At 48.5% G+C, this 25631-nt stretch overlaps 1 protein-coding gene across 1 annotated transcript in view; it reads left to right on the plus strand.

Moving 5' to 3' along the window:
* LOC147669868 (NACHT, LRR and PYD domains-containing protein 3-like) overlaps positions 1–25631 on the plus strand; it is a 316105-nt gene that overhangs the window by 31502 nt on the left and 258972 nt on the right. The window contains exon 2 of the mRNA XM_086948188.1: positions 23659–23703. Coding sequence (XP_086804314.1) covers positions 23659–23703 — 45 coding nt within the window. The remainder of the gene's footprint in view (positions 1–23658; positions 23704–25631) is intronic.

The raw sequence follows: 25631 nt of genomic DNA on the forward strand, positions 1-25631 counted from the left end.
GGCTACCTCTGGGGCAGTTTCTTCACAAGGGGTAAGATAAGTTCCCTGAGGAGGCTGATCCTTTCCTAAAGTCTGGTGGGAGGGAGATTTCTCTTCCTCCTCAATGCTCTCTGTTTGTGTGGAGTGATCCATAGTTTCAGGCTTCACAACACATGAATCTGTTTGCGTTTGGGCTGTGGCCATCACAGCCCCACCAACCTTTTCAGGAGGGGACTCAGTTTGGGTATGGGCTGTTACCATCACAGCCCTGCCAACCTGTTCAGGGAAGGAATCTGCTTGAGATTGGGCTGAGACTGGAACAGCCCTCCTGTCCTGTTCAGGGGGAACATCTTGGATTGGGGCTGTGGCCATCACAGCCCCACTAACCTTTCCATGGAGATTTACCATTTTAGAATGGGTTTCTTGTTCCAGCTCAGCCGAGGCTGAGATTTCTAGATCATTCCCCAGTAGACAATCTACAGGCAAGTTTTATGACACTGCCACTCTCTTGGGGCCAGTGACACCTCCCCAGCTGAGATTGACCACTGCCATGGGATGATCTGTCTGCACTCCATCAATGTTGATCACCTGGTATGTGGCTCCAGGTAAAAGTTGCCTTGCGGGGACTAGACTCTCAGTCACCATAGTGATGCTAGCCCCTGTGTCTCTATAGGCCTCAACATTTAGCCCATTGATGGGGGGCTCCTGTCTGTACTTTCTCAAAGTGTTGGGACAAGCAGTGAAGTTGGCAAACCCCATGCCAGTTTCACAGACAAGAGTAGCTGTGGTAGGGGACCTGGTTAGGCCAGAGTCCACCTGAGTTCCCCAAGTAAACCCAGCCAAATTCTTGGGGGCACTCCCACCACCTGGGGGATTGCTACTAGTAGTAACAGGAGGTGTTGGAGTATTACTTGGAGGAATATTCTACTTATTGCTGGCCTTAGGGCAACTGCTGTCAGTCTTCCAATGGCCAGGCTTTTTACAAGTATGGCAATAAGGCTTTTTCACTGTAGAGGAAGTGTCTTGGGACCCACCCCCATCCTTGGAGTTTTGGGGCCCTGGGGAAGTCTTGTCTTTAGATTTATCCCCACCTTTTTCTTGAGGCTTGGTAGACTCCTTCTTCTGGTCATTACCCTGATTTCTAGGCATAATCCTGGTTCTGACCCATTTGTCTGCCCTATTACCCAATTATTGTGGAGAGGTCAGATCTGAGTCCACCAGGTGCTGGTGTAAAAGCTGGTTTTGACAATTACTAAGTATCTGCTCCCTCATAATCAAATTATACAATCCTGTATAGTCATGTACTTTGCTGCCACGCAACCAACCTTCCAGAGCCTTAGTAGCACAATCTACAAAATCAGTCCAGTCCTGAGTCTGTGTCTGCTGGGTATCTCTGTACATTAACCTGTACTGTTCAGTGGTTAAGCCTACCCCATCAATTAGAGCACTTTTCAGGACAGAGTAGTTTTTAGCATCCTCATGTCTAACAGTGAGGAGCTTGTCTCTCCCTTATTTTGAAAAGGAGAGCCACAAGATTGCTGCCCACTGATCCTGAGGAACCTGCTGTACCTTGCAGGCTCTCTCAAGAGCAGTTTTCCACTTGTGGATGTCATCCTCATCTCTGTAGGGAGGCACAATCTTACTCAAGTTTCTATTATCATAGGACCTGTCTTTATCCTTAGGGATACTGCTGCCACCAGTGGAATCTAATCCACTTAACTTTTGCTCCCTTGCCAAAGCAAGTTTAGCTTGGGCCAGGGCTATCTCTTCCTTCTCAATCTGAAGTTGGACAGCTCTCATCCTAGCCTCATGTTCGCTTCTCTGGGGGGAAGTCATTCCCCTTTGAGGTCCCCTGGAGGCATTAGACTGGTTAGATTCCCTGGAAGGAGATCTAACGCTTGAACACGAGCTGCCCCACGAAGGCTCTTGCTGTCGGCGGTGTTGGTACTCGAATCGGAGTCACCAAGCCTTGGAAAAGGCAACCCACGCAGGACTCGAAGATGTCTTCTGGATCGGACCGGGAAGGTCAGATCGATGGCTCCTTTTCAGGGGATCTGGGGCCAGTCTGGAGCAACCAGACCAGCAGTGTAGTTTCGATGGATCGTCGTCACAGAGGCCATTAGCCAACGGGCAAGTGACCGAACAACGCGTCGAGCTGGAAAAGTGCAAAAGGGCCCCACGCAGCACTCGGTGAGTGTGGAGGGGTGATCTTTGGAGCACAGGCTGCTCGGGGTTGGGGCTTCTATTACCCCAAAGCACAGCATCAAGGGTGCCTCGGGAGCTGCACAGGAAGCACTTCATCCACTTTTCAAGATGGCCAGTCCCACGTCTCACGTCGCCTCCACGGGTCTCAGCTTTGCCAAGACTGTGGATCCAGCTGTTGAATGTCTGGGAGTCTGGGTCTTGTTGGTCTCTGTTGTTCGAGCTCCGGCGGGAGCAAAGGCAAAGAAAGTCTTGTCGCGCTGTTGGTGCCTGCTTGCACAGGGTGGCCACTCCTTGACCACAAGGGAGATTCTTCAGTCTTCTATGTTGAGTAGGATGTCGAAGGGTCCAGAGTTTCCTTTCAAAGTTTCAGTCAGGATGATCTAAGTTGCATTGGCACTGCTCCTACCTTTATTCCAAATCTAGGGGCTGGATCTCCTGCTAGGTCCCTCCTATGGGTGGGACCCAGGAAGGGGGTGGTTACACCCCTTTCCCTTTGTCCAGTTTCGTGCCAGAGCTGAGGCTGGAGTGCCCCAGGACCTGTTTGATCAGGACTTTGCATGGGACACCTTGTGTGCCACAGGCAGTGTCTAGTTTCATTCAACCCTCCCTGCTGCAATCCACTATCTCCTGTCTGGGGTGGTGTAACACCTACCTGTGACAGGAAACCTATTGTCGAGGCGTCCCCTGCCGGAGTTTCGGTCAGCAGCAGGAGGCCAGACTCGTGTCTGTGGCAGCAGCTTCCATTTTGTGATGCTGGGGCTCTGGTTAGATTTAACCGCGCTTAAGCAAAGTAACATGTCTACTCCCTCTAGAAGGGTGGAATGCTACCCCCGTCGCCAAGACTGGCGAGGGGGTAGTATTCCAAAGCGTATGACACCTTACACGACATGTTTTGATAAAGCCAAACCAAAGTTAGCAAGTAACAGCGAGGATTATAATGCACTTAAGAGTATATGGTATGGCAATATACCAGAACAGCTACGGGACTTCGTTCCGAAAGCTGCAGACAGGCTCAGCTCATGCTAGAGCAACATCTCACATAAAACCAAGCACTCTGCCTCCAGGATTGTTAAGGCCTGCCATAGGAGTGACTTATAGGTGTATATGTGTCCAGATATAGGTTTAGATATAGGTATACTACATCTAAGCAAGGGGTGATTACACCACCTTGCCCCAGCTGAGTGATCAGCCAGTTGTGTCAGTTTGGATAGCCAGCCAGGTGTGGCAAAAGATATGCTGCAACCCCTGGTAGGCCTTGGATAGACCTATGCCCTGGGTACCTATAGTACACTCTACAGGGGCTGATAAGGTGACCCAATGTCCAATTATTAATGTACCTAAAGTACATGGAGTCCAATTTACAGTGAGAGCAGATGGCCTGTGGCCCTGATTAGCAGGATCCCAGGCAAACTATGTCAAAAACCAGCTAAACAATAGGCAAAAAATCTGGGGTAACCATAGTCAGGTATCCACCTTGCTACAACAACTATTCCTTTTTTTTCAAAAATGGTAAGTACAGACCTGAGAGTTTTATCATGTTCTTCTAGGTGTTTGTTGAAAATAAGCACATCATCTTGAAAGATGACAACACCCTTGACATCCTGAAGAACTGACTGCATAACCCTTTGAAAGACCGATGCTGCAGAAGCAAGCCTAAAGGGCATTCTACAGAATTGAAATGACCCAAAGGGAGAGTTGAAAGCAGTATAATGTCGTGACTCATCATCCAATAAGATCTGATGGTACGCCAAAGCTAAACCAATCTTCAAAAACCATTGAGCATCCCTCAGTTCCTCAAGTAAGTCCCCAATTTTCAGAAGTGGATGAGCATCCACCCAGATTTCTTTATTGATACTCCTGAGATCGATGCATAAACGGATCTCACCATTCCGTTTTCGTGTGACAGCTAACGAATTAAGCCACAGACTTGATTCCACAGGTTCAATAATGCCAGATTTCTCCAACCTTTCCAATTCCGCCTTAAGGTCTGCTCTGAGACTGAAAGGAACTTACCTGACTTTGTGCTTCACAGGCACAGCATTACTTTTCACCCTAATCCTGTGTCTAAATCCTACAATTTTACCAAGAGAATCTAAGAATGCTTTAGGAAACTCCTTCTCCAAACAAAGAGGATCAGGCATATCTTGCACAACCAAAACCTGTTCACTTGTTCTCGGTCTTAACACCATACCATAGAGGCCTTGATGGTACCAACCTAAGATATTCAATCCACGTATTGCTACATAGATTTTACCTTGTATCTTTCTTCCTTTAAATTCCAACACATCTTCCATGTAACCTTCCAGATCTGTTTTATGTCCCTCATATGAAACTGGAGCTCTATCTGGAGGAACGAGAGATCTGTTTTCCTAAGATTTTTTTAAAAGATCATAGGTAATCATAGTAATCCTAGCTCCCGAATCCACCAAAAGCTTCAAACATACATCACCCACCAGCACATCAACATAGGGATCAACACATTCTGAAGGATCACCAGTTACAATACCATCATCCGTGATCATAACAATCATATCCTGGAAATTTTGAACAATGTCACTTTCACACACTTGTTCATCCTTAACAACACAATTAACTTTCTCAGGTCTGTTAATGCTGTATTGGCATACTTTCGCCAAATGACCTATCTTACCACACTTGTGACATTTGGCATTTTTCCCTGGACAAAATCTATTATCTTTTCCATGTGGAGAATAACCACACCTGTAACACATATTTGTTTTTTTTTTAATACTCCCTTGTCATTAATTTGAAATTTTCTTGAAGCATTGCTATTGGAAGTAGTAGAGGCAACAACATTTACATTTTCTTTAGAAGAAGAACTCACACTTAATTCCTTAATGGAATTCTGCTCCAACTCAAGCCTTTTTGCCACTTTAATAATTTCTTCTAGGCTAGGATTGCCCATTGTGAGAAGTTTTTGCTGAATGTGTTTGTCACAACAATGCACAATAAATTGGTCCCTAACCAATTGATCACGTTACTCTCCAAATTGGCATTCTGCGCACAGTTTACGCAGCGCACTAATATAGGTATCTACATCTTCGCTTTGTAACTGTGCTCTCTTAAAAAATGTGTGCCTCAACACAACCAAACTAGGATGCACATCAAACTTAATAACAAGCTTCTTGACAGCTTCCTGATATTAATCAATATCTTCACCCTCAGCCAAAACTATATCAGGTAGGTGTTTGTAAACTTCTCTTCCTTCAAACCCAAACAATTTAAAAGGTGGTATTTTTTTCTTTCTGCTCTATAAAGTGATGCACCAATAGCACCAATGTATGTCTCAAAAGTATCAAATCATTATCTCCTTTGAATCTGAGGCGTACCTGGACTTTCTAGAAAAGGGGGAGGTTGGTTTACAAACTGTATAATAATGCACGAGTGAAGAAAAATTGCTAAATATGAAACACTTCAGTAAATATGTAATTACTGCAAATGAAAATATTCAAAGGTTCATGCAGCAAAAGAAGTACTAATCACAAAAAGCATACATTGTACACATAATACTATGTACTGCTCCAACTATCTGTCTTTAAGTGAATTAAAATAAATTAAGACTAATCTGTTGAAAAAGAGATTAAAACCAAAAATATTTTAAACTATAACACATTTCTGAATGAATAATTCACTGTATAGTCAAAAAGAAATTGAAGAAAAAGTCACCCAAAAGAAGTTGCTGTTAAAATATAATAGAAAAAACACTTCTCTTTTCAACAATCTGTGAATAACACTCCGGGTTAAAAAGTTAAACAACTTGAGGCTTAGCCATGTACTCAACTGTGGAGAGCTCTCTTCTTACTGTGAAAATAAATCATGAAGTGATCCAAGATCAGTTTCAGTCTGAGAGCACTTGGCTGTTAACAGTGGAAACACAGCTTTCTTCTCCGATCAGCGCCGTGCCTGTGACGTGTTCCTTATTTCCCGATCAGCCCTGTGAATCAGACGTGTTCCTTTTCCTCCGATTACCACTGTGAAACTGGCATGTTTCGTTTCCTCCGATCTGCGCTGTCAAACTGACGTCTGTAGGATTTATTGTGGGATCAACGAGCCACAGCTCATCTCACAGCATCTGTGAGGCACCAACTGACCACAGATAGAATTTGGAATGATAACAGACCCATGACAACCCTAAAGGTTCTGTGAGATATGCAAACAAGCATGTCTAAACACAACAAGGTCCTTTTGGCCGATCTGATGAGATGGTGGTGTCTGAGGGTGGCATTTTTGTGGGCTGTGTAGCGTTCCGGTGTTTGTTCCTGGATCCAGTTTTTTTCGAGTTTTCGGCAGGTGCGCTTGAAGGCCTGGAGGTCTTCAGTGACCCAGCTGGTTCTCTTGCTGTTGTAAGTGCTGGAGGGCTTCTTGAGTGGGGCGAGGGTGTTAGCGCAGTCATCGATCCATTGTCTGAGGCTGCGGGCTGCGGCTTCGGGGTCGGTCGGGTCTGCGGATGGGTTCTTGGCGAAGGCGGTGGTTAGCTGGTCCTCGGTGACTTTGCTCCAGCGGCGGCAAGGCATCTGCTGGGTGCTGTGGTGTGTGGGGGGTTTCCAGAAGGTGAAGTGGATGCAGCGGTGGTCGGTCCAGTGGAGTTCGGTGGTGTGGTCGAAGAAGACGTGGGTGCTAGCTGAGAAGATGGGGTGCAGTGTGTGGCCGGCGGAGTGGGAGGGTGTAGTGACGAGTTGTCTGAGTCTGAGGATGGCGAGGTTGTCGGTCAGGTTGGAGGAGTTGGGATCGTTGTTGTTCTCGAGGTGGAAGTTCAGGTCCCCGAGTAGGATGTAGTCTGCAGGCCCTCGTCACCAGCAGGCTGGACTATTGGAACACTCTACCTAGGAATCACTGACTGTCTCTTTAAGAGACTACAGATAATACAAAACTTGGCAGCAAGGCTCATCCTCGACCTCCCCAGAAGGACCCACAACACACCCTCAAATCTTGCAGCTACACTGACTCCCGATCCAGAAGAGATGCCAGTTCAAGATGGTGACCCACACATACAAAGCCCTGCACAAAGAAGGACCAGCATACATCTACAAATGCATGACCTTTCACCACCCGACCAGGAAGCTACGATCTGCCTCCCTCTTCCTTGCAGACCCCCCCTCCAGAAACGCCGAGCCAACAGCGGATGTTGCTCTTTCTTGCACCTGGTGGGCAAAGCTTGAAACAGCCTTACCCTGCAACTCAGGACCGCCTCATCACTCCAGCAATTCAGGAAAGGACTGTACATCTGGCTGTTTGAATGTACAGATCACCACGCAGCAGCAAGCAGCTCCTGTGCCATGTGACTCTCCTGGGGTACTTGCCATGCCACAAATAGGAATTCCCGCTGTCCGGCCCTCTTCTACGCTGATGACACCGTTCTTACGGCTGGCACACCTATAGACCTTCAATCCCTCCTGCAAATTTTTAAGAACACAGGAAAAATCACATGGTCTACTAATTAAGCATGAGCGAATTTTGCGGATCTCGCGTTCGCGAATTTTGCGGATTTGCGAATTCGCAATCCGCAAAATCCGCGAATTCCCGCGAATTTGCGGATTTTTTTTTTTGTGTTCGCCCGTGTTTCTGCCAGTTCGCGAGGGTTTTTACAATTTCGCAATTTGCGAACTTACCTGTCGGGTCGCAAGTTTCGCGAACTTGTTGTTTCTACGTGTCCAGCCTGTTTGGGACACTCTTCTTCATCACTGCCACTCTCTGTCACCACTGCCACTCTCTGACTACTCATGCCACCCTCTGGCCCACCCATGCCACCCTCTGTTTCATCACCACACCCTCTGGTTGTCCAGTGTACATTATTTTCGGCAAAGCAAAGCACACCTTCCCTGCCTCAAGTGACCTGAATTAATTTGGGGCTGATTAATGTGTCACAGAATATTTTTTTAGCTGGCACCTGCTTCCTTAGTGTGCCCTGATTAGTGATCTTTTGCACTTGCTAAGTGCTTTCATTGTTGCAAAATTAGTTACAACACCTGCCCTGCCCCAACTGACAATAATGAATTAGGGGCTGATTAATGGATTTTAACTTCCAGCCTGGCTCCTGCTTGTCTCCCTTAGCTGTAATTCAGGACCTTTGTGGCATATGTGTAACTATTCTGAGGTTCAGAGCAGGGTCACATAATAGTTTCAACTGGCAACTGAACTCTGGAGGGGCCCCTCAGGAAGCACTACAGGAAATGGCTACTAATGATGAGCCTGAACTTTTGAACCTGGTAAGTAGTTACTTTCAGTTTTGCTAAGATCGTATTTCTGCAATTTTGCACTTATTCGCGGGGCGCGAACTCACGCGAACAGTGCGAGCAGTGCGAGCAAAATCCGCTGCTCGCGGATTTGCGGATTTTGCGGGAGATTCGCGAATCTCGCGGATTGCGAATTTCCCGAAAATCCGCAAAATCCGCGAGCGGAACGGATTTTCCTCCCATGCTTACTACTAATCAATCTAGGGAAAACATTAATTATGAAATGTGGTAGGACAGGAAAAATTGTAGAGACATAAGAATAGACGACACCTCCATTGGCTTCACTTTCTCCTCCTTGGGAATTTTATTTGACAGAGATGGACTGTGGAATAAGGCTATTGCTAACAGGAAGTTACAATTTAGCACATCCTGCATGGCTCTCATGAGTTTTGTGAAACTTTTGGGCACAACTCCCCCCGAGGCAATGATGAAAATCTATAAAGCCAAGTGTCTTGAGCACAGCCACATATGGGGCGGGACTGTGGAGGCACAAAAACTGCACAGACATTCAAACGGTGGAAAATTAATTTGTTATATATTTACTCGCCATTCCTAAAAGTACATCAGTTTATGTTAGTCATGTGGAATTGGGGACAAAACACATTACAAACTCGATAAAGCTGCAACCAATACTCCACTGGCATAAAATCTGGTCTTCGGAATATACAGTGTTGAACTGAGCAATTATTGGGGACTGTCTAAAATTTAGTTTGCACACAAGAATCTCATGGATAGCGTACGTTCAACGCTTTTTCTGTGACATGGGCTGTTGCGCATATTTTGAAAGACCAAATACTTTATGTACCATTAGCAAAAAACATTTGAAGGAGCAAGGGATGATGCATCTAGATAATCTTAGATGGACACTTGGGGGTCCAAAACCAAGGCTATCAAAGAATCAATTAATCTTAACTACTTTCAATATGGAACCCTATCTCAAATCAGTATTGCATGGTAGGCATAGATTTGTTTTAGCCCAGCTAAGACTAGGCATTTTTCATCAACTAGTCAGTTTCCCAAAAATGAATGACTGGGCAGTAAATTTGATTAACTGTTCCTGTGATAATATGATGTCTCAGGATACAATGCATGTGGTCCTCTTCTGCAGGTTTTACATTCACCAACGGAAAATATATATTCTACCTATATTAAAACCACATGGCTTTACACAATCTTGCCCCACATAGTTTTGCTTGCAATCATTACCTACCCAGAATTATGTTGCAGAAGTGCTTCATTTTTATGGTAGGTTTTTGTACTAGAAATAATATGGTGTTAACCCTATGACTAGACTAGAATACACAGTATTATACTTTTAAGGTGCCAGAAATATTGAAATGAGTATTTGGTGGAAACAAGGGTTGTCTAACACAATAACTTTATTATATTTTCAACCTGACCTTATTTGTATAATATTTTGTATCTTTGCATTTTAACTTCATTAGATTAGTCCATTTGTGTACTATACTAGATGTAGGGTTTGGGGGACCCGGCCCTATAATATTCCATTGTACCTTTGTAGGAACTGGGATCACTTGTTCCCCGGGGGATAGCTTGGCCCGAGCAGGTAGGCACCCAAAGCTTAGGTGTAGAGTGACCATACAGCACACTCATCCACTGAGACAATAAATGCACACAATGACTGATACCACACCTGTGAGGTTGATTCAGATCAATAAGCTTTTATCTAAATCAGAATCACAGCTGCAAATTATTTAGGGCAATTTCAGTAATCAAGGTATCAGCATCCCATCAGTACATTTCATTAGAGTGAAGCAAAGGGAGCAATCCAATAATGCAGCATGTTTCCATAACCATTTCATCAAAGGAAAACGTTTCCTTATTCAGCGATAACATTTCATTCGGGCAGAATAAACATTTCAACACTCAGGAATACCCAAATCATTAAAGGTCAGGCAACATCACAGTGGATCAAGTACCATGTCATCCTAAAACTGCAGGCATTTAGTTAACATGTCTTTATACAGGAATAACCATCTCATTCAGCAAGGCAAACAGTTCCTTAGGACAGAATAACCATTTCATTTGACCAGAATGAGCATATATAACCTTGTGCCTCAGGACCAGCAAAGCAATTGCACGTTTTAGCATTCCCTGGAGTCCTGCCTAAGGCAGATTGGAGCAACCAGTCCCCCAAAGTGGGGTTAACTCGACTCGCTTGGCCCCAAAGGTGTCTTCCGGGGCTCTGGCCCAGTCTCCGGGCTTAAATGGGCCAATTGGGGCCAATGGGGCCCAACAACAGTGTTCCCCAGGGGAGGGGCGAACTCGAGGCCTCCTGTGGCCTTCCGCCCTCCTCCCCGGGGGTTACCTGGTTTCTTCGGCCCTTCCCGGGCCCTTGCGGAGGTTCGGCGTGCTGGGGTGACACCCGGGGGGCGCATGCTCACTACAGCGCCCTCCGGCGATGTCGGTAGCTCTTGGGGATGGTGGCGGCAAGTGAGGGGCTCTCGGGCTCCTCCTGAGCCTTCCGGCGATGTCGGTGGCGGGCGGGGGCTCCGGTGCTCTTCCTGAGCCCCCACGCGGGTGTCTGGGCCGATCCCGGGCCTCCCTCGGTGCCTGCAGGGCCTGGGAACCAATGAGGAGCAAGGGCGCCCCGCAGCCGCCAATAGCAGTGAGGCTTCCCAGGCACGGCGCAGGGATCCAATGAGCACACGGCGGGGGCGGAGTCTCCGCTAACGCCCCCGTCACATGATGCCAAATCCAGGCTTAAGGCCTAGCGAGGGCGACTGCGGCCTGACAGGAATTTGCGGCGGCCCTCTCCTGGCTCCGGGGGCCGCCGAGGGGGGTGCGGAAGGCGGCGCCGGCGTCTAAGAGAGAGCGCCGGGCCGCGACAACGAAGGCGATGCTCAGAGGGCTCCTGGGCTGAGGCAGTGAGTTCGGCGGTGCGCTCGTTGGTAAAGCGCGACAGGGGCCCAGCCAAGAAGCGCCTGGCAGTTGAAGCGCTCGATCCTCGCGGCGCTTTGGGGGCAATCACAACAGCGCCTCGGCAGCAATCTCTGGGCCCACAGAGGGTCTCAGCGGCGTAGCGCTTCTCAGGGGGCACAGCGATTGACAGACAGCAGTCCACAGCGCTTCTCAGGGGCACCGTAGGAGAGCGCTGATTGGGTAGGACAGGCAGATTTGCAGATCAGATAAGGCAGGACATGCCACACGACAGTGGCAGATCAGCAAAGTGGGCCGAGGTGGAGTCAGGGAGCGCAGGGGGTGACACAGCGCCAATACCTGGTTGATCCCCCAGCAGTCCTGTTGGTAGTTAGAGGGTCTTCTTGGCGCTAGATGGTTCCTACACCCTTTGTAAATAGTTGCTTGAAGAGGGGGGTTGAGTTGAAGGCTGCTGACAAGTTTCCTCGGCAGATCATTGCAGGTGGTCCCTGGGTTCCCCTCCCGCCGGGCCAGATCAGTGGGCTAGTTCAGTGTTCCTCACACAGCTTGGTGGGCAGAGCCTAAACCCTGTCACCCCCAGTGGTATAGGTTTCTGACTAGGCCCTACCACCTAAGTCTCCTGCATAGGGTCCCCCAGGTCAGTGATGCCCCAACTGACTAAAAACTTTCCCTCCCTTCTTTATATATGCCCAGGTCAGGTGACCACCCTCTAAGGTGGCAAAAAAAGTTCCAGGAGCTTCCCTAGTCTAGCTATGGGCAGGCAAGGCAGGCTGGTATGGCAACAATGTTTAGGCGTTCCAGCCAGCTCCTGGCAACTAGAGTGCACCTAAAAAGACCACGCTGCAGTAGCAGGGGTCAGTGGCAGCCATGTTGGGGGAAGAGAGCACCTGCACCTTAACATTGATTAGCAATGGGAAGGTGCTCGGAGACCCAAGGCCAACAAAAAAGAAGGTGGGAAAAATGAGGCAAGGGCGAAAAAAATAGGGAAAGACCACCCTAGGGCTGACAGGTCTAACAAACTTCTACTTGCATGGGCTATGGTAAACCACATGCCACAAACACAGGCTCAGGGTGTGAGGGATGATTCTGGAGCTAGGAGTTTTTCATCCCCCCAGCACATAATGATTTGGACTTCTTACTTAACATTAACACTTACGCTCTTTATAAAACTTGGCCGGGAACGTTTGTCACTACCCCTACAGCGGACCGTCTTTTACATTTAATCAGGATGTGTACATAAGCAGAAAACCCGATTATAAATGGCCATTTTAAGATTTAATACTGTTTGTGTACATTTTAACTAACAATTGTAGTTTTTTTTATTTTAGGACAAGAACTGTATAATGTTGTCTGATCTTTGTGATGCTTTTATGGATGTATTTTATGCTTCTGAATAAAGACTATTATTACTGTTAGAAATGGGATTTCTGTTTGGCTGAGGCTTGCGCCAAAGCCAGGCAGAAACCACCACTCTAGGTAGGGCAAGGAAGTTACACTCCAAAGATAACCCCTGCTCACCCCCTTGGCAACGTGACACGAGTAATAAGGCTGATCCCGGAGGCAATGTAAGATAAGCATTTGCGCCTGCACCCACCAGCAACAACATCCCAGGCCCCCCACAAAAGGAACTCCACACAAGGTTATATCAAAAATAGCCTTTATATTATCAAAACACATCAGAATAATAATCACAGGATGTACATTGTGCCAACTGGCACGGGCAATATTTACAATGGATTATGTACACCTGACAGGGCCACATGGACCACTGTCAGGATCATCACCAAGTGAACATGGTAAAGGTGAACTCAAACATACAAGTAAAATTAGGTCATAGAACGTACAGTCAGTAAACACTGATAATCACTGCACTTGCAACAGTCTTTGTTATGAAATCCATCATACACAGTATCCCATCAGTCTAACTACATTAAACCTAAGTAAAACCTTACACTAGGGGCGTAAATCATAGAGGGAAGTAAAATTTCCCTAACATACCTAAACAGGTAAAAGAACCTCCATGCATAAACCATATCTAGAGGCATCAACCACTGGGTGCGCAAAACATACTACACACAGTACATTTCCTAACACCCAAAAAGTAGCACATAAGTCACATTAAGGTCCAGGTTGCGCCAGTGCGCCAAAACCTAAACATAGCAGCTGCCCACTACTTGCTGGGCAGCTGAGGGCAAGAACAGGGCCTAAACGCTGCAGCTGGCACTAAGTGCTGCGCAGCTGTGAAAGGCCAAAGTAGGGAAGAAGGAGTGTGACTCACTCCGAAGTCCAAAGACATGTCCCCTAGAAGGAAAAGAACCTAAACGGTGCAGCTGCCCATTATTTGCTGGGAAGCTGTGAATCAGTGAAACTTCGACAGGGGCTCTCACTAGCCCTCAGAACAAACTGCGCCAATCATTGGGGCCACACGGGGCTCTAGAAATACATATTGCACACTTTTGGAGCCCTCTAGGCTCTGAAAATAATGAGGCCAAAACACGAAGGAGAACTCTAGGCTCTGAAAATACACGTGTTGCGTCAACCGTTGGAGCGCAATGGCTCTGGGGAACACGGGCCCCCGAGACCTCAGGACCCCCACGGGGCCCTTGAAATGAAGCATGCCCACGGTTAGAGCCACTTCAAGGCTCTTGGAACAAAGGTGCCCCCTCTGGGAGTGGCCCGTTGCAAGACGGGGTTGCTCGGGGCATGGCAGAACACTGTGCCTCAGTCAGGCACTAGGACATACGCCCGGAGCCCCCTTTCACACTCACTGGGCTGACTTCCTCTGGCGGGGGCTCCTCCAGGCAGTTGCACTTCTTTTGCGGGGCTTCCCGGGATCCCTGGGAGTCCCGCACTACGTCGGGGGCTTCGGTCGCTTCTTCCATTCACCTTGGCCCTCCTCCAGGGACCCGGGGTTCTCTCGTCACCGGCAGCAACCCCGGGGCTCTCCCTTCCGCATGGGAGCCCCGCGTTGGCGTGCTGCAACGTCACTTCTGCCTCCGTCTAGCGGCCCCGCCTACAACCAGGCAGGCCGCGGACGCGGCGGCGATCGTGGCTGTGTTAGAGGGGTAGGCTCCCTCTGGGTCAGCAAGTCATCGAGGGGTGGGCACCCGCTAAAATAAACACAGAAGCGTCCATAATCGGGGTGGGCACCCGTAAGTAAAGATCACAATCAGCGGGGTGGGCACCCGCAAGGCCGGTAAGATCGGGGGAATCCCTACGTCAGGGTTCCCTCGAGAAGGAGATCGGAGCATTCCTCTTCAGCTGCAGAAAATGGCAAACAAAAGGGGCACAGCGTTTCCCTGCATCAGGAAAGGAGCCAGGCGCTCTTAAAATAAAAGCAAGGTCCAGTAGAGTTCAAAAGTATAGCAGACAGGGTTCCAGGGCAAGGAAAAGGAGCAGGCAGCTCCCAGCAAAGCAAGTTCCCCAGTCATCCAGCATCCAGGGCATCCAGGGGCTGGGCAGGGCCCAGGGAGGCAAGCCTTCCCCACGCCCCTAGTAGATTCAAGTCAGGAAACAAGAACATTTAACATGAGGTCACAGCCTCTTTTTATACACACATTTCCTTTGTCTCCAAAGGTGCAGGCAAGGGGCAAACCAGATGCAACTGGTTCTGGAGCACTTTGTTTTGCTCAGCCCCTCTCCCTATTCACAGGACAGGCCAGGGACATCAGACACACCACAGGGGGGGTGGAGCCAGCATTGTGGAGGGAAGGCCCAACCCTATTCAGGTCCCAGGTGCACTCCTCCCTCCCATCAACATGCAGATCTCTCCATTCACCACCGGGGCAGACCCATCCTGACTCCTGGAGCCTGGAACACCAGCCAGCTCCAGCCAATCACAAGCCGGACAGTCAATTCACATTTACTGCACAGACATGCCAACTTCTAGAAGTGGCACTTCCACACTAGACGCAATAAATCCACAGACATCATCGCGCAGCATTTAATCACACGAGTCCGCACATACCAAACTCGACCCTGCACTCCCCACACATCAGGAATTACCATGGACACACATATCCCCCATGCATTCCTATGGGAGGGCAGGCCAATCTCACACACGCACTCAGAGAGCGCACGCACTTTACACTGCGCCACAGTGCTAAAGTGCACAAGGACCAGAAATCACTATAAGGATTTAACATTAAAAGGCAAAGAGTTCAGGGGTGAACCTGCCAGAAGGGCCAAGTCCAACAATTACGAATTGCTGTGCTTTAAAAATGATTGATTGATTGAATGAGGATGGTGCGAATGTCGAAAACGGGAACACCACCCCTCTGGTGGGCAGTCACCGGGGTTGGCTAGTGTATCGCTGGGGGAGGAGATTGCCCCAGTTAGTGGTGTCGAGTCAAAAGGCTTTATTTCGATAAAAATTATCATAAAAGCTTCATTTAAAATACACAGGTTCATTTAAAAAAAAAGCAAGGTAAACAAAAAATACAATTAATTTTACATGCAAACAATTTAAGAAAGTTTCAGCATTCGTTAAAAAGAAGCATTTCATAGAATTATTTTAAGAAGGAATTAAACAATTGATTTAAGCCTTTTAGCTCTGATGGACCAAGCCCATGATAAAAACTTAGCGAGGATACAAGCATACACAGTGCAACTATCAGACATTAGTATGCGTATTGCCTCCGCATGGCGCCTAGTGCCTAACTGACGGCATAGATGTTTAAGCCATTTCTTCCTTGGTAAGGAATACTCTCCACATTCAAACATGAAATGTGCCACTGTCTCTGGTCTGTCTATGCATACTGGGCAAAACTCTGTAGTTTGTGCAGGCGGTTTCCACCGCGATGAGAAGGCATGCAAGGGAAGAGTTCCTGCTCTAAATTTAAAATAAAGGGCCCTATCAAAAGGTTTCTCAATAGTGTCTAAATAGAGTTCCCATATTGGTAGGTCCTTGAATTTCAAGAAATCCTCAGTAAGTCTGCCCAGGGAATCGTTGGTATTCCGTTTTGACACAATCCAATTCCAATAAAGGTTCTTGAGGGTTGCCTTTGGGGGAGAGGATCTGTTTGTCCACGCTTCATTTAAACCCAAGTTGGATAGCAAAGTTTTCATGTCTCTCAGCCATTTAATTTTGTGCCAGCCTGGTAGTGACATAATTTCTGAGAGGCCTTGTGCATATTTGCCAAGTTCCTGAACTCGCCACAGGCGTGCCCATAGCAGAAGTGGCTGAAGTTTTGCTATGTCATCAATAGGGCGACATCCTAGATCCAGCATTAGTGGGACCATAGGGGTGCCTTGCGGAAGTGACATAATCGCTCTGCAAAATTTCCTCTCGGATCTTGGCAATTCGTTGGTGATGGATGAGCCCCATAGCTCCGCCCCATAAAGAGCAGAACTAACCCCTTTGGCTGTGTAGATTTCAAGAACAGCAGCTATAGGTCTGGTAGCACAAGAGCGTTGTTCTTTCAAGAGGGCTCCTGTTAGTCGCTTATGGGTTAGCAGCATTTTGTCAAGATGAGGGGCCCATTGCATTTAATGGGACAGACGAATACCTAGATAGTCAAATACTTCTACCCTCCCCAAAGGCTCTGCATTCAAAGTAGGGGGGCGTGCTGTTTTTTTGGGGGGGTTCAGCACAAGGTATTTCGTCTTCTCGGTATTAATTACCAGGCCCCGTTCGGCGCAGAAGGACTGAAAATTGTTCAGAAGCCTTTGGAGGCCTATCGGAGTTTTCGGTATCAAAAGCGTATCGTCCGCAAAGAGAAGGGTGGGTATACGCTCCACAGCCAGGGATGGTTCGTCTGAAGGATGTTTCAGAAGGTGCTCGACCACCCCATTAATGTAAAGGGAAAAGAGAGTGGGAGCTAACACGCATCCCTGGGGGACCCCTCTCTCGACCGGGATACTGCTAGTTTTTTCACCTTCTAGGCCCCACCTTATCTGGGCAAAACTATTTTCGTGAAGCCTGATAAGTAATGAGAGAATGTAGTGTGGCAACCCCATGTCGGCCAGGACTCTCCAAAGGGTCTCCCTTGGTACAAGGTCAAAGGCAGTCTTTAAATCGATAAACGCGGATAAAGACTGCCTTTGCCTATAACCACAACCTTCCAATATACCATCATCAACCTGAAAGCTTGTTCAATTGTACCAGTACCCACTCGAAACCCTGCTTGGTAGTCAGAGAGGATTTTATTTTCATCTATCCAATCCAATATTCTGACCAGGAGTACCTTACCAACTACTTTTTGGCTAATGTCCAGCAGACTAATAGGTCTATAATTAGACGGGTCATCTCTAGCACCTTTTTTATAAATGGGGACGACCTCCGCCCCTTTCCAAGATGAGGGAATCGGCGCACCCCAGCAGATGGCAGCGAGAAGGCAGTGGATAAATTTTCCCCACTTCGGAATGTCCGATCTCAGGAGGTCCCCAGGTATGCCATCCGGACCAGCAGCTTTTTGGGGCCTGATCGTACTTATGGCATACTCCACTTCTTTTATTGTGAAGTCAAATCTTTCATAATGGGTCCCCCAATTTAATTGGATCACATTTAAGGTCTTTACCCTCCCTTCAGCAACAGTGGATGCAACAGTGTTATTAGGGCCGTCTTGGCGAGTATATAGCTTTGAAAAATGGTTGACCCACGCCTGACTTGGAATATTGCATGTTATAAGATCACTGTCTGGTCTATTTCTGGCTCTACTTGTATCCCAGAAACATTTTGAGTCTTTTTTAAAGCTAGCCTCTTTAAGAGTACGCCAGTACTCCTCTTCCCACTCTTTTTTTGCATGTGCCAATGTTCTCTTATGCTCTTTCCTGGCTATCTGGATCAGGGGTTGTGATTTACCTTTAACGGCCTCTATTAAAAGTTACTTTGCCCGTCTGCATGATGATGTATACCAATCATGCTTTCCCTTGGGGGTACAATGAGGCGAGTTCCTCCCTGCAGAGCCCTTTCCCTCGAATACTTCCCCTATGGACTTGACAGCTGCCTCGAAAATGGATGTTGCCTTTTCAGCTGACAAGGCCAGATTGGTAGTATCTAATACCATTTGTGAGGTCAGAAGTAGTTCATTATTAGTGGAAAGTTTGGCAGCGTCGGTGGGGATTTTATTCCACTTTAAACGTCTTCCACAGGAAGAGACAGTGGTTTTGTGTGTACGTTTGGGTAAGGCAACAAATACATTGCTAGGCCAAGGATTGCTTAAAGAAAGGGAAAGCGAGTTATGGTCGCTTTCCACAGTAGGTATAACTACCATATCCTGTACCAATCCCCAAAGTTTTAAATCCAACAGAATATAATCAATCCTTGAGGTATGATTAACTCTGTTGAATCTAGGAGCACCTAGGCGATCTGAAATTGTGTGGCCGTTCGTTGCTCTGAAGCCAAACTCTAGTGTTAGCGCGTTTAGCTGGATTGCACTACGGGACCATCTTTTTATCGGGGGATAGTTAATACTGGAATGCCCCATCTACTATCATCCTCACCTAGATCTGGGATGCCCTCCATAGGGAGTGGCTCGTAGGTACAATTAAAATCGCCCGCTACTAAGGTGTGGTCGCCTTCTGCATGATCTCTAAGTTGTGCTTCAAGGGTGGAAATTACCAATGACGTAGACCCATTTTTAGTGCCTCTAGCATAGACATTATATAAGACAAGGGATAGGCCCCTACTAGGATTTCTCAATAAGATTGCTAGTATATCTGGGCTGTTGACCTGCTTAGGTGTTATGCAGCAGTTAAGGGAAATGCTTACCCAGATGAGGAGATCCCCAGAGGGACGTCCCTTCCCATATATGGCTTACTCAGCAGGCACAAAATAGGTTACAAATCCAACCCGGTGGAGCGGTTCAACACTCCAGGTCTCCTGGAACAGACAAATTTTGTGCGCCTCGACCAAGTCATTCCATTCCGGCAAACCCAATTTCCTGTGGATACCTGCAAGGTTCCAGCTAAGGATTTTTATTGATCCCTTATCAGGATTACCATTGTTTTTACTATTATTTTGGGGTTCCAGGCACTCACTTAACTGGATAGACGATATTGGCTGGATTTTACTGGGGACTGCCGCGGTTGGAGGATTAGAGCACATGGCTTGCCGAATAGTCAGCGTGTACTCCTCCTCCCCCCGTTTCAAGTCCGGGGATGAGGCACTGGTTGACTCAAGAGTGAGTCAATCTACCTCATCAAGGGCACAAAATCTGTTCCAGTGTGCAAACTGGGATAAAAAAGGGTCGACTACAGGGGGGCCTTGCCAAGGTGACTGCCACTGATGAAAAGTATGGTGGGGAGCTTGCAAGTAAGCCCTATTTATTGGAAAACTAGTTCTCGGGATATGTTGTCTAGGTGCCAGTGGGTAGAAATAGGAAAGGGGGAATGGGTGGATTTGGGTATTGGCTCCACTAATGGGTGCATTACACATGTAGTTCACTACCGCTGTATTCCTGAAATTAACAGTTATAACGTCCCCAGCTATAGTTTTTGTGTTCCTGCCTGTCCACTCTCCTCTTCTGACTGCAAGTATTTCCCCAAACATGTGTGGGGGTAATGGTCTGTTTAACTGTAACCATTGTGCGCATTTGTTTCTAAGCTCAACATAGGTTTCTCTTCTTCCCTCCTTCAATGGTGGTACACCCGTTAAAACGACCACAAAGGGTGCAGCTTCCGGAGGCAAATTAATTGTCCTGAAGCGAACCGGTCTTGTCTTTGCCTCTTGGTTTTTAGTTGGAGAAGAGGCCAATGTTGTGTGTTTACTAATACTTTGGGCGTCCTTAGTTACTTGGTTGGGGGGTTTTCCAATTCCTAAATCCTGCTGGATCTGCGGAGTAGAACCAGTAGTGTTAGAAATCGGAATAGAAGGAACAGCTTTTTTACCAGTTAGGGTCGGATGTTGTGAAGCTGTTGCTGTGTTTATTGGGAGCAATTTTGGCTGGGTAGGGACATCTTTTGGAAGTTTACTAATGGTTCCCCCCAGTGTCCCCCCTTTCGACCCCCCTTGGGATAATGTGCCCACATTACCGCCTAACTTGTTGAAACCAGCCCCTTTGGTGTATAATGATGTCAGTCTGTCAATTTTTGACATAAGGGGCTTAATATGGGCAATAATCGTATCTTCAAGGTCTGCTTTGAGATCAGCTACCATGTTTGCTACCCAACATGGTATGCCTGGTGAGGAATTAGGAGTTGGGGTCACTAGGTTGTGATTACGTGTGTTAGCTTTGGTCATTTTCTTTTTCTTGTGTTCGCTACTTGTAGTGCCTACATTCCCTTTTCCTGACATTGTATTACTTGTCGCTCCACCATCCCTTGTAGGACTTAAGTCGGGCAGAGTATTATGTAAGTCCCCTGGTAGCTCAGTAGGAGGCTGGCCACACGGGAGCTCCGCGAAAGAAGCAGTGACTCCAAGACTTAAATCCAGCTCATCAGTAGCGTCTAGAGATGGAGCCAGGGGATCAACTGCTACCTCCTGGGAGTCATGCACAAATATTGTCGGTGGTAGAGATAGCCTCCTTTCTGTGTTGGCTATAGCAGAAGATACTACCCCTATGGTTTGTTGCAACATAAGGTCAATTGCAGTAAGGGTAGGGACCGGTTGAGGGATCGATTCCTTTTGTTTAGATTTAGATCGTAGGGTAGGCATTCTTCCAGTTTTCAAACCCTTCCTCATACTGGCCAATGATGTGTGTGCCGAAAGAGGGGTGGCGCGGCCCGGCTTCTTCTGTCCTTTGAGGGCCGTAGAGGGCCCGCCCTTCGCTGGGGGCTCTGCGTCTTATCAGCCCCTCCTGGCGCTTTGATTGCGTCAGGGCAACTTGCCGCCGCAAAGACTGCCGGGATATGTAGTCCCGGAGCGGCGGCGCGGTTGGTGGCGGTGTGAACTGCTGCGCCCCTGCGCTCGTCAGGTGCTGGTGCTGGTGCTCGATGGCGAGTTTTGCTGCTCTGGTACCGCTAGGCTCACGAAGGCAGTGAGTACTTTCTTGCTTTGGTTTCCCCCCCGCTCCACCTAGGGCTCTGCGTATTATCGGCCCCTCCTGGCGCTTTGATTGCGTCAGGGCAACGCACCGCCGCAAAGGCTGCCGGGATATGTAGTCCCGGAGCGGCGGCGCCGTTGGTGGCGGTGTGACCTGCTGCGCTCCTGCGCTCGTCAGGTGCTGGTGCTGGTGCTCGATGGCGAGTGTTGCTGCTCTGGTCCCGCTAGGCTCACGAAGGCAGTGAGTACTTTCTTGCTTTGGTTTCCCCCCGCTCCACCGAGGGCTCTGCGTCTTGTCGGCCCCTCCTGGCGCTTTGATTGCGTCAGGGCAACGCGCCGCCGCAAAGGCTGCCGGGATATGTAGTCCCGGAGCGGCGGCGCGGTTGGTGGCGGTGTGACCTGCTGCGCTCCTGCGCTCGTCAGGTGCTGGTGCTGGTGCTCGATGGCGAGTTTTGCTGCTCTGGTCCCGCTAGGCTCACGAAGGCAGTGAGTACTTTCTTGCTTTGGTTTCCCCCCGCTCCACCGAGGGCTCTGCGTCTTATTGGCCCCTCCTGGCGCTTTGATTGCGTCAGGGCAACGCGCCGCCGCAAAGGCTGCCGGGATATGTAGTCCCGGAGCGGCAGCGCGGTTGGTGGTGGTGTGACCTGCTGCACTCCTGCGCTCGTCAGGTGCTGGTGCTGGTGCTCGATGGTGAGTTTTGCTGCTCTGGTCCCGCTAGGCTCACGAAGGCAGTGAGTACTTTCTTGCTTTGGTTTCCCCCCACTCCACCGAGGGCTCTGCGTCTTATCGGCCCCTCCTGGCGCTTTGATTGTGTCAGGGCAACGCGCCGCCGCAAAGGCTGCCGGGATATGTAGTCCCGGAGCGGCGGCGCGGTTGGTGGCGGTGTGACCTGCTGCGCTCCTGCGCTCGTCAGGTGCTGGTGCTGGTGCTCGATGGCGAGTTTTGCTGCTCTGGTCCCGCTAGGCTCACGAAGGCAGTGAGTACTTTCTTGCTTTGGTTTCCCAGTTAGTGGTGAGACAATGTAGAAGTCACCCTAGTGTCCTTGGATGATGGAGAGATGGTACCAAAGGCGCCCAAGCCTAGTAGCACTAAGAAATACAGGCAATGGGTCACCATCAATGGCCAGAAGGTGGAGGCTCCGAGAGACACTTGAAGCCAGCACGACAAGCGTCAGACATCATCTGTTGTAAACTCAGAGCAGGTAATCCCTAATGCATTCCACCAAGACATTGTAGCGGGCAACCTGAGGGTCACTATCTAGTGGCTCTGGTTCCCTTTGAGTCGGGGGGGGTCTCAGATTTCTTGAGGGTAGCTGTGAGTACATCCAAGCCTGTAGATTGTCTGCTTGGCAATGATCTCTGAAAAGAGGTGGCACTTAGGTCACACCTGGAGATGTTTGGATTGCCTGTGTGGGTGTGCTTGACTACATGCCCTACGGCTGCCCGTAAAGGTAGTCAGGAGGACCTGGAGCCTGAAAGAGTGGCCCAGGTGTCTGCTTCAAGGATTTAGGGCAATGGGCACAGGAAAACCACTCTGGAGACTCCGGCAGTCTGAGGATTTTGCTGTCGGTGCACATCAGTACTTCCTAATAGCAGTCTCCACTCTTCACCACCTGGGATTATGTGTCAGTCAGGAACAGTCACCATCAGTTCTCTTACAAACTCTTCTGGAAAGCCTGTAGTGAGTAAAGTTCTCCTGGGACTTTGCTGTTGATAGGGTGCGGCAACTGCAACCTAGCTGTTTAGTAGCTGACCGCCACAGGTCAAAAGGTTATGATAGTAGAGTCACCTGAGGTTCAGCCATCAGAAACCTAGAGGTTACACATCGCTAAACCAGACAAGGAACCACATGTTCAGTGGATGCCGCCCCCACCTTTTTCATGTTGTAGAAATCACAGCCCACTTGTGATCATATCACAGCTGGTCATCTCCTTCAGCCTTGATGATTGCTTTTAGCTGATGGGTTGTTATATCTGGTTGTAACTCAGCTGCATGTCCAGCATCTCTTCCACAGTTGTCAGGAGCGCCTTTCTCTGTGATTTCCTGCATCCTGGCATTGATATGGTATCTTTCCAATGGCTGATGTCCTTGACTTCACTCATGGGAGGGTGGATCTTGATTATCCAATGGGTTTTGGCTACTCAAGAGCTCAACCCCCACCCAATCACATTCAATTAATTGACAAAGCCCTTAGCCCATCACAATCAATATCTCCATAATAACCCCTGCCACGTAAACAAACCGTTTCTGTACATTCTGACTAAGATTTTGGTGGCTACTTAAGATCCCACATTACAGCGACCTAAGAATAATTCATGAAATGACATTAAAGCGGTCACTGTTTTTGGATTACTGTCTGCGATAGTCTTGACATTAATAAGTGTCATTTCATTTTCAGTGTTGGATCCTCATGAGGCCCGAGAAGTTTCAGGAGCTGCTTCAGGTACGTGAAGCTTCCAGGCAGATGATGAATAGGACTTTAAATCCAGGAAAGAGAGTTCTCACTGCCATGGGACTTGAACTTCTCAGTGAAGCAAAAAATGGCCTTTGTTGTGGGTGATTACTGTGGATAGGAGGCTTCAATTGTGCATGTCGATGATGCTAAAGGATATGGAGGCTGGGTTTGTGTACATCAAACCCCTCTCTGATTAAAAATAAGTGTTGCTTTGTTCACTCGTGCACTCTGGCATCTTGGTGCTTGAGATGACGCATCACCTACGGGTCAGGTTGGAAGTTGCCCTGTTTATGCTCTGTAAGCTCTGAGAGGTGCGAGAGGCTGCCGGTGTGGTTCCTGCTGGTGGCTTTTGTTTCCCTGTTGCTGCGTGGAGCATGGGCTGCCAGAGGCTGCCTGCTGCGAGGGCCTTTCTGCTGCGGTGGCGAGAACTACGATAGCCACCGTAGCAGCGGCAAGAGCCGCGGGAGCAGTCCGGCAGCTGCAGGAGCCCTGAAAGATACCTCATAGTTGCAGGAGCTGCATGAGCAGTCCAGCAGCAGCAGGCGCTGCGAAAGACATCCAGTAGCGGCAGGAGCAGCCTGGCCGTGGCAGGAGCCGCAAAGGTCTCCCCGCAGTGGCAGGAGCCGCGAAAGCCACCCCACAGCGGAGAGAGGCTGCTGTAGTGGTGAGGGCTGTTCCCCTCTCCACAGCAGCCATGAGATCTAGCGTGGGTCTGCCAGAGGCTGCTGAGTGATAGGCTGCTGTGGTTGTGAGGGCCTCTCTGCAGTGGCTGCGAGATCCACCCAACAGCGGCTGGAGCCGCAATAACCAACCCCCCGAGACAGTGACATCGACAGTAATTACTCCTGACAGCACCCAGACCCAGTACTTCAGGTCTGCTTGGGGTGCTGACGTAAATAATTAATTTACTCTCTTAATTTCTATGCAGGTAAGTACTTAATCAATAATAACTCAGATCGGAGAAAGAAGACAGAGTCCGTGGTGTTAGAGTTCTTAGGGGTTTTATTCCTTCAAAAGGAATGGTCATGACCAGGATATCTGATTCTGACCACCACAAGGGTGTCAGAAGGGATAGAGCAATTTTTATTGACAATACATAGCTTATATACATAGTTCAAGTAATAGGAAACAGTGCAGGAGGCGTAACAGCTGAGAGAAGACAAGATAACAGTATACACGTGTTACTAGTACGTAATCAGAAGGCGTGGACTAGGCATGAACTGGAGGTGTGTGCTAGAAACGTCACAGGTAGGTGTCACAGAAGGGGTGGCACCAACAGAAATGTTGTAATGTCAGCAGAAATCGGAAACTTGGATGCGCGCGCAGCTGCATGACGTGTGAAATGACGTGAAGCTGGAGGGTGCAGGAGACTTGACATTTACACTGACGGAAAGAGACAGAAGTCTGGCATGTCAGATCAACTTGTACTTTTATCATATCTGATATCTGATGTTTAGGAACCATATTATCTGGACGGAAAGGTCTCTGGGGCAGAAGCTATTCTATACTAACTGTGGATGCGTGTATAAGCGCCTGAGTGTCTGCATGAGAAGCGTGGGGGCACGGGGCCTTCCATGGAAGCATGGCAACAGAAGCTATGAATTACTTGCACTGAGACAGGTCGGCCCTTTGGCCCTGCAGCCGAGGAAGATGTTTACTGAAGCTAGTAGGCAGGAATGTATTTTCGAGGAGCGGAACAGATAACTCGAAGGTTATAGTCAGTCTTGGCAGGCAGCAGGCTGAGCTGAGCGCGAGGGGCCGCGCTGGAAGTAAGTCAGAGTTCACGGGTACAGAGGCAGCCTGGGCTGAGGCTGTCAGAGTCAGAAGCCAGAAAAGTGGCTCGATGGCAGAGATTCAGGGCCTACCTTGCCAAGGCAGGAAAAACATGAAAGGTACACTACAAAAAGACGTTGGCA

This window comes from Lissotriton vulgaris, unplaced genomic scaffold (assembly GCF_964263255.1).
Source record: "Lissotriton vulgaris unplaced genomic scaffold, aLisVul1.2 SCAFFOLD_1747, whole genome shotgun sequence".
NCBI classification, from domain to species: Eukaryota; Metazoa; Chordata; class Amphibia; order Caudata; family Salamandridae; genus Lissotriton; species Lissotriton vulgaris.